At 52.2% G+C, this 7,457-nt stretch overlaps 1 protein-coding gene across 1 annotated transcript in view; it reads right to left on the bottom strand.

The window, feature by feature from the left end:
- DMRT1 (doublesex and mab-3 related transcription factor 1) overlaps positions 1-5,500 on the bottom strand; it is a 111,916-nt gene extending 106,416 nt beyond the window's left edge. Inside the window, exons 1-2 of the mRNA XM_030293680.1 lie at positions 5,132-5,500; positions 1,274-1,457 (exon numbers count right to left, since the gene is read on the bottom strand). Coding sequence (XP_030149540.1) covers positions 1,274-1,457; positions 5,132-5,500 — 553 coding nt within the window. The remainder of the gene's footprint in view (positions 1-1,273; positions 1,458-5,131) is intronic.
- Between the last annotated feature and the right edge of the window lie 1,957 nt (positions 5,501-7,457).

A 7,457-nucleotide genomic window follows, 5' to 3' on the forward strand; every position in this document is an offset into this window, starting at 1 on the left:
GTCTCTCTCTCTCTCTCTCTCTCTCTCTCTCTCTCTCTCTCGGAGCCTGCTTCAGATTCTGGGTCTCCCTCTCTCTCTCTGCCTCTCCCTTGCTCACACTATGTCTCTCTCTCTCTCTCTCTCTCTCTCTCCCTCCCTCCCTCTCAAAAATAAACATTAAAAAAAGGTTAAAAAAAAGTTTAGAATTCCCTTCCTCCTAAAGGGTGAATAACATTCCACTATATGTATAGACCACATTACCACATTTTTGTTACTCGCTCATCTGTCCGTGGACACACGGGTTGCTTCCACATTATGAATGCTATTATCAACGTGGGTGTACAAGTATAGGGGTCTCTACGAGACCCTGCTTCCAGTTCTTTTGGGTACAAACCCAGAAGAGGTGCTGCTGAGTCATAGATCATTCTCTTTGCTATGTTTGGAAGAAACGCCGTATGTCAGCTACACCATTTTACATTTCCACCAAGAGTGCACAAAGGATCCAATTTCCCCCCATCCTTGCCAATATTGTTATTTTCTGGGGTTTTGTTTGTTTTTATTTTTATTTTTTTTGAGAGCCACCAACCTAATGGGTGCAAAGTGGTATTTCACTATAGTTTTGACTTGCATTTCCCTAATGATCGCTAACGCTCATTGTATACCTTCTTTGGTCTCATGTTTTCATCTTATTTCACTGTACTTAGGTTAAATTTAAATGGCCACACCTGGCAAGGGGCGTCCATCCTGGACAGTGTGACTCTAGACCGTCATGATTGCTGAGGTCATTTGGAGACCAGTTTAGCACAATGAGCTCTGGAGGCACATGGACCACGTCAGATACTTTCTAGCTCAGTGGACTCAGCCGGTCACTTAACCTTCCTACCCCTCAGGACCTCTGCAGACACTTTCCCCAAATGGACCGCAGTCCTTGCCAGAGAAATGGGACTTACGGTTCTAGAACACAAGGATCTTTACCTCCCACCAAGAGGACCTCAAAACAGAGGGTGGACTGAGATGAACTCTGGGCCGATCTCAGCCCTCTGATACCCAGTGAGTCCGACTCTGTCCAGATTCAGACTTAGCTATTAGCCAATGGGAAAGCGAAGCTACCAGACTTCCAATTCGAGAATTCCTGGCCATCTCCTTCGTGAGGTAGCTAAAAACAGACCCACAGAGGGAGACCGCTTACGTTCTGGATGTGACGCGTGGCGCAGGCCAGTCCCGAGACCATTTTCGTGGACCGCGGCCCTTCTTCCGTCCTGGCCGGCAACCACGTGCGCCTCGGGCCCCTTACCTGATGCGGCAGTGGTGGGGGTGCTGGCCGGCCCCGGCTGCGAGGGGCTGCTGCTCTCGGTCATCAGGCACGGGTTGTTGCCATTGCTCTCTCTCTTGACAAGCAGTTCGGCAGCGCTGGGCAGCGGGATGGGGTGGCTGATCCCCAGCTCCTCCTCCTGGGCCTGCTGCCTTCTCAGGGCCACCTGCAAGCACAGGGCAGCAGGTCAGCCCTCCTGCACCCCCCCACCCCCGTCACCTGGACAGCACAGCTGCGCCACAACCACCAGGCCCCCGTCCCCCCAGGCGTGCTGATTTAGGGGCTTCAGGACAGAGGCCCGAGATCCTCTCATTCCTTGCGAAAGAAAGCCACCCCGATACCTAGGAGGTGCAGCCAAAGTAGAAGGTGGTTTAGAGCCCACGGTGGGTCACAGCCTGTCCCCTACACCCAGGAGTATGTAGAGGAGCAGGAAATGAGCCTGGCCAGGGAGGATGGGCGCGGTTGGGGGGGGGGAACACCCGTAGAGTCAGCCAAGCAGAGGAGTTCAATGTGAAGAGAAGTCAGCGAGGATAGAACAGGAAGGAAGGAGAGTGAGGTCACTCACTCCTCTCCACACATAAAAGGCCGCCATGCTGGGAACAGCAACCAGCAAGAAACAGCGAGATTAGAGTCCACCATCCCAAGGTACTCACTGTTGAAAAGCAGAAGCAGGAAGGTGCACATGGGCAGCCACAACTCACCACGCAATGTGGCAAATACCACAGGACAGGGACACATCCACCCCCACAGCAGGACTCTGGAGACAGAGATGGCTTTGAGTGCAAGAATCAGCCAGAAGTGGTACTGGAACAGGGCCTCGAAGGACAGAATGAGAAACGCCTGGACCGGCAAGAAGGAAGGGTCAGAACAACATAGCACAGGGGAGCAGGGTAGGTGGGAAAGGCAGGGGCTGCCCAGGAAACCCCACAGGGCCCCGATCTCTGGAATGGAGGAGCATGCAGAGCCAAAATGGGAGAAGGGGCTGGAACACCGTGTTGAAGTCCCTGGGGAAAGGAAGGGAAGGGAGAGGCTGCAGGGGGAAAGAAAGGCAGAGGACAGGCTGGAAGGAAGGAGCCGGAAGTGAGGGTGTAAGGGACCTAACCTAGGAGAGAGACTCCTCACGGTCCCTCTTCAATTTATCTGCTTTTAAATAACATTGTTAAAGGTTGGGGGGGGGGGAAGTGTAAAGCAAATAGAAGTAAAGTACTTTTGCCTCCTACACGTAACAAAAGAGGAGTATTTCTGTTGAAACTGGACTATTGGTAAGAGCGAAATGAGAAAGTAAAATATCTCTACCTCAGCGGCCCAACTACAAGCCCAAAGTCGAAATCAAAATGGTTAACCAGAAACACGGTTACGATTTATATATTGTTTTAGGAAAACTGTAGTCCACATTTAGCAAACTGATTAACCTGAAAATAATTTCCCTCACAACAAGAATCCTCAGCTTACAAAACAAAATCCTTAAATAATCAAGATAAAACGACTAACCTTAAGTCTTGGATTCTCCATTAATAACTAAGTTTAGAAACAGAATATGAAAGATTTCACGGAAACAGCAGCAACAACAGCAAAAAATACCCACAGATCTCTGAAATACGTCAATGCATGCTTATACCCCAATTTACACAAATCCCACGCGTGCACAAAATGCACAGGGTGTTTATTATATGCGCCATAAACTAAGGACGCTGTTATAAAGACCTCTCAAATATTTTACTTACTTTTTTAAGTTATTTATTTTGAGAGGGAGGGAGAGAGAAGGCAAGCAGGAGAGGGACAGAGAAGACCTCTCAAAGATCTTAAAGAAATGTTATTTAATCCAGAAAGGTGGGGCAATTGATTAAAACACTACCACTTGAACGTCATATTTAAGTTCAATTTCACACACTCAGAACGAAAAGAATGGCTGTAATGGGAAATTTTAAAGGATTTCATCTAGCACAAGTGCAAGCTTTCTGGTGCAGAAAATGCTGAAGTTTCATATTATAACAGTAACCCTGCGTCGTTTTTGTTTTTAACATAAGCAAACAGGCTTTTTCCAAGCTGGTGCCCCTTTTAATAAGAAAGCTTATTCAAAATGAATGGCCCTATTTCAATACAGATTTTTAATTATATTTTGAGGACAATTCCCCTCTCAAGCATACCCTCCACACTAAATATTTAAGCTAACAACTAAACGTTCAGAATATTTTTCTACGTACAAACAGAACTTCAATGCCCCTAAGTCTTTCTCAGTAAGCTCACGGGGATGCATTTTAACCCTCCATCAGTGTTCTCTCTTCACCCACTCCAGATTAAGCTAAAAATCCATAAGGAAACGAAGGAAAATAACCTGCGTGTCCATTTGCGACCCGTGAAGGCAACATACAACCAACCTGAGACACATTTTCAAAATTCAGACGGATATATAAAAAAAGCACAGTCTTGTTAAACCGCTTATAGGAGTTCTTCTCCACGGAGGATATCTACACGATCCCAGTCAAAAGTAGCGCATCGTTAGTAAACATTTCTTTGGTATCTTTTAATCTTAAATAAACTGTTTTAAAAGGATGAAACAAATTTTAGCTGGAAAGAATGTATATTATTCTCCCCTAAAAATCCTTTCAGGATACCAAGGACGCTAACTATTTCCGTTGAAGACGCTAAACTACTGTCCTGCTTGGGATGCTTTAGAAAAAAAAAAAAAAAAAAACAGAACTACAGATCTACCCTTAAACCCTTGCCATTTTCTCCCGAGCTGATTTTCAAACATCCTTAAGAGTGCTTTAAAACAGACTCAAAGGAACTTGGACCTGAGTAGGCCAGGTCCAGGCGGCAAAAGTTGAAACGCTAGTAAAATTTCCGCGGCTCAAAATGGCTGATGCGCGTGGCGCGGACCCGCGGGCGGCGAGCTTGGGAAGGGCGCCTGGAGGTGCGCGGGGACCACGCGCGCCGCAGCGACTTTTCCAGGAGGATCTCGCCACCCGCGCGGTACACGAAAGAGCGGCGGCCGCTGTGACCTCCGTGCTGCCCCCCCCCCCCCCAGTCTGCCGAGCGGGAGCCCTCCGGCACCCTCCCCAAAGTGAGAGCTAGTCTCTGCTCGGGGGCGGGGATCCTAGGGCCTCCGGAGCCGGGTGGGTTCCCCAACTCTGTGCTCCAACAGCGAGGTCGGAGATCCTCGGGACCGCGGGCGGGTTGGCCTCCCAACACTCTCTGCTCTGAAAGCGGGATCAGAGATCCTGGGGATGCTGGTGACCCCCCAAGGGGCGAACCCTGCACCTCTGTGCTCCAAGAAAACCATCAGAGATGCAAGGAATTCTGGGGACCCCCGAAGGCGCGAACCCCGCAACTCTCCTGGAGGACGGGGTCAGGGATCCAGGGACTCCGGGACAGAGCGAGCCCTGAAACGTACTGCTTGGAAAGGATCAGCCATCCTAGGGATGGATTCTGGGAACGCCCGAAGAGGCGAACCCCTCAACTGTCTGCTAGAGGGCGGGGTCGGGGATCCCGAGACTCCGAACAGCGCAAACCCAGCAACTAACTCTCTGCTCTGAAAAAGGGCCGAGATCCTGGGGACCCCCAAAGGGGCGAACCCCGCAACTCTATTTAAGGGCGAGATCAGGGACCCCACGGCCTCGGGCAAAGCCCGCACCTCCCCCCTCCGCGGGCCGGATGGGAGACGACTCCCGGTCCTCCAAGGGTGGCGTGGCGCGTCGCGTAGCTGGGAGCCCTGGGCCCCGCGGCCGTCAGCGAGCCCCACGGCCTCCCTCCAGAACCCCTGGACCGCGTGGCGCCCGCCTCGTTCGAGGGACTTCAAGCTCGGGGCTGATCCCCCTGTTCCTGGACGCCCGCACTCACCTGCGCGGCCATCACGCGCTGTCTCTCGGCGATCAGGTTGCACTTCTTGCACTGGCAGTCCCGCCACATGCAGAAGCGCTTGTGGCCCTTGAGCGGCGACGCGTAGCCGTGGTTCCTGCATCGCGCGCACTTGGGCAGCCGCGGGGACTTCTTGCCCCCGGAGCCCATGCCCGACGACCCGGAGCCGGAGCCCGAGCCCGAGCCGCCGCCTCCGCCGCCGCCGCCGCCGCCGCTGCCCCCGGCGGCCGCACCACCGTTGCTAGTTAGCTGCGGTCCTGCCGCTTTGCCGAAGCCCCCCGTCTTGCCCTGCGGGGGTGCCCCGGCCTCCGACGGTGCCGAAGGCTTGCTGAATGCTTCGTCGTTGGGCATGGTGCCCCAAAGAGAAGTGCTAGGACCCTCTGGACTCCTCTCTGGTCTGGAGCCGGCTGCAAGGAAAGAGCCCAGCCGACGGCGAGGCTCGGGAGCGGAAGGCGCAGAAAGCGTGCGCGCCGCAGCCGGAGGTGCAGCCGGAGTGGCGAGGTCGAGCCACACAACGCTCAGACTGGCGGGAGTGGGGAGGGAGGAGGTTGTGCCTTTTTTTTTTTTTTTTTTTTTTTGGCGCGCGCGCGGCGCCCAACTTTTAGATACTTTTCAGAACGTTCCCGGGACTGCCTGGGCGGGAGAAGGCGAAAGGGAATGCAGCCACGCCCACCGCCCCCCAACTCTGGCCCTAGCGTTCCGGCCGCGAGCTAGCTTGCACTGGCTGCAAACGCCGAGGGCACTGCTGCAGGGTGGCTGCAAGTGCAGCCAGAGATGCAGAGCCGCGGCGATCCTGCGATCTCTGTGCCCGCCCAGGTGCGAAAGCGCGCTGCACCAGCAGGAAGCTCAGCTCCCCAGGGCGAGGGCGTAGTTGTGCATCCTGGTCGTGCAAGCTGCTTGGAGGAGATGCAGACCCCCCGGTGGGGTTCTCTCGCTCCCTTCCCCCATTCTCCAAGTTAGTTGGGTAACTAAGGCAGAGGTTGGCAGAAGCCAACTCGGAAAGGAAAGCGCCTTCTGTCTCACTTAAGAGAACGAAGTATGAGATTGAAGGCCTGAGAAAAGAGAAGTCTCTGCACTGAATCAGCAAATGAGACTCTCACTGTGTGGGGCTCGATGGCACCAAAAATTGGACCTTTCTGTTTTCCAGTTATCCCTTCGTGCACTTATGTTCATTCGTTCACAGGATTTCCACCTGCTGGCTCCGGATAACTTTCAAATCTATAGCTCCAGCTCTTGTCGCTTCTCACTTTGGGGGCATACAGCTTCTTGCCTTGAGGCAGCTTCACATAGGATCTGCAGGCACGTGAAATTCAGCCTTTAAAAAAACCTCGATGGGGGTGGGGTGTGCTTAACAGATGTAGATATTTCTCAAAAGTCATCCCACACTTAAGATCTGTGCATTCACTGTAATTATCCCTCTAAAAACCGTCAGTCATCTTACAGCCTTCTCCCCACCCCCACCCCCACCCCACCCATGTGTGTTTCCTCTCTGTTCCCAGGTACAGCAAATCCCTTCCCAAGGCCCGCAGATCATTTCTTCCTACACACCCACGTGTCCCTGGAACACCAGCCCTTCCCTTGTCTGGATCTGCAGTAGCTCCCAGCGGGTCTCCCTGTTTCTTAGTATTCCAGTATATTCCATGCAAACAGCAGCTGGCCCCTGCAGTAGCTTGGTATTGTTTGCCTTGTGAAAACCAAAAGTTAAAAAACCTAACGCTGTGTCTTAAAGGACTTTGAATGACCTCCCTCTGCATTTCTCAGCCTCATAGAGTTTCCACCCAGCATGGAGGACTGTTGTGGGTCCTTTACCTACCTGTTTACTTGGTGACACCTCCCTAACCCCACAACAGCCATTGTCCAGCCAGGGGGCTGCCCTAACATTGCCCTCCCTCCACTCTCCTTGTTTTCTCCAGTATTAGTTCTCAGGTTCCAAACTCTGGGCCCCATCCCGGGAGGGGGGAGGGGCGTTAGGTCTGCAAAGGATGGAACCCACCCTACTTGGCTTCTCATCGAGGTGGTTATCTGGTTACCCTCACTTAGCAAATGAGCATTTTTCACATTCTCCATTAGTGTTCTCTGGCTGCAAATTATTTTCTAAAGAAGCTTCTAGCTTTACACAATCCCTCATACCCTACCCATCGAGTCAGTGAAGCTCTATTCCGGACAGAGGCCAGGATCCAACCAATCATCTTGTTCTGGAACCTGTTACGTGATCACCACCAGTTTGTGGAGGAATACTGCCATTAAAACACACAGGCCAATTGCTGTTGGGTACTATTTATTTATCTTTTTCCATACATTTATACTT

The sequence above is a fragment of the Lynx canadensis genome, chromosome D4, assembly GCF_007474595.2.
Source record: "Lynx canadensis isolate LIC74 chromosome D4, mLynCan4.pri.v2, whole genome shotgun sequence".
Taxonomy (NCBI): Eukaryota; Metazoa; Chordata; class Mammalia; order Carnivora; family Felidae; genus Lynx; species Lynx canadensis.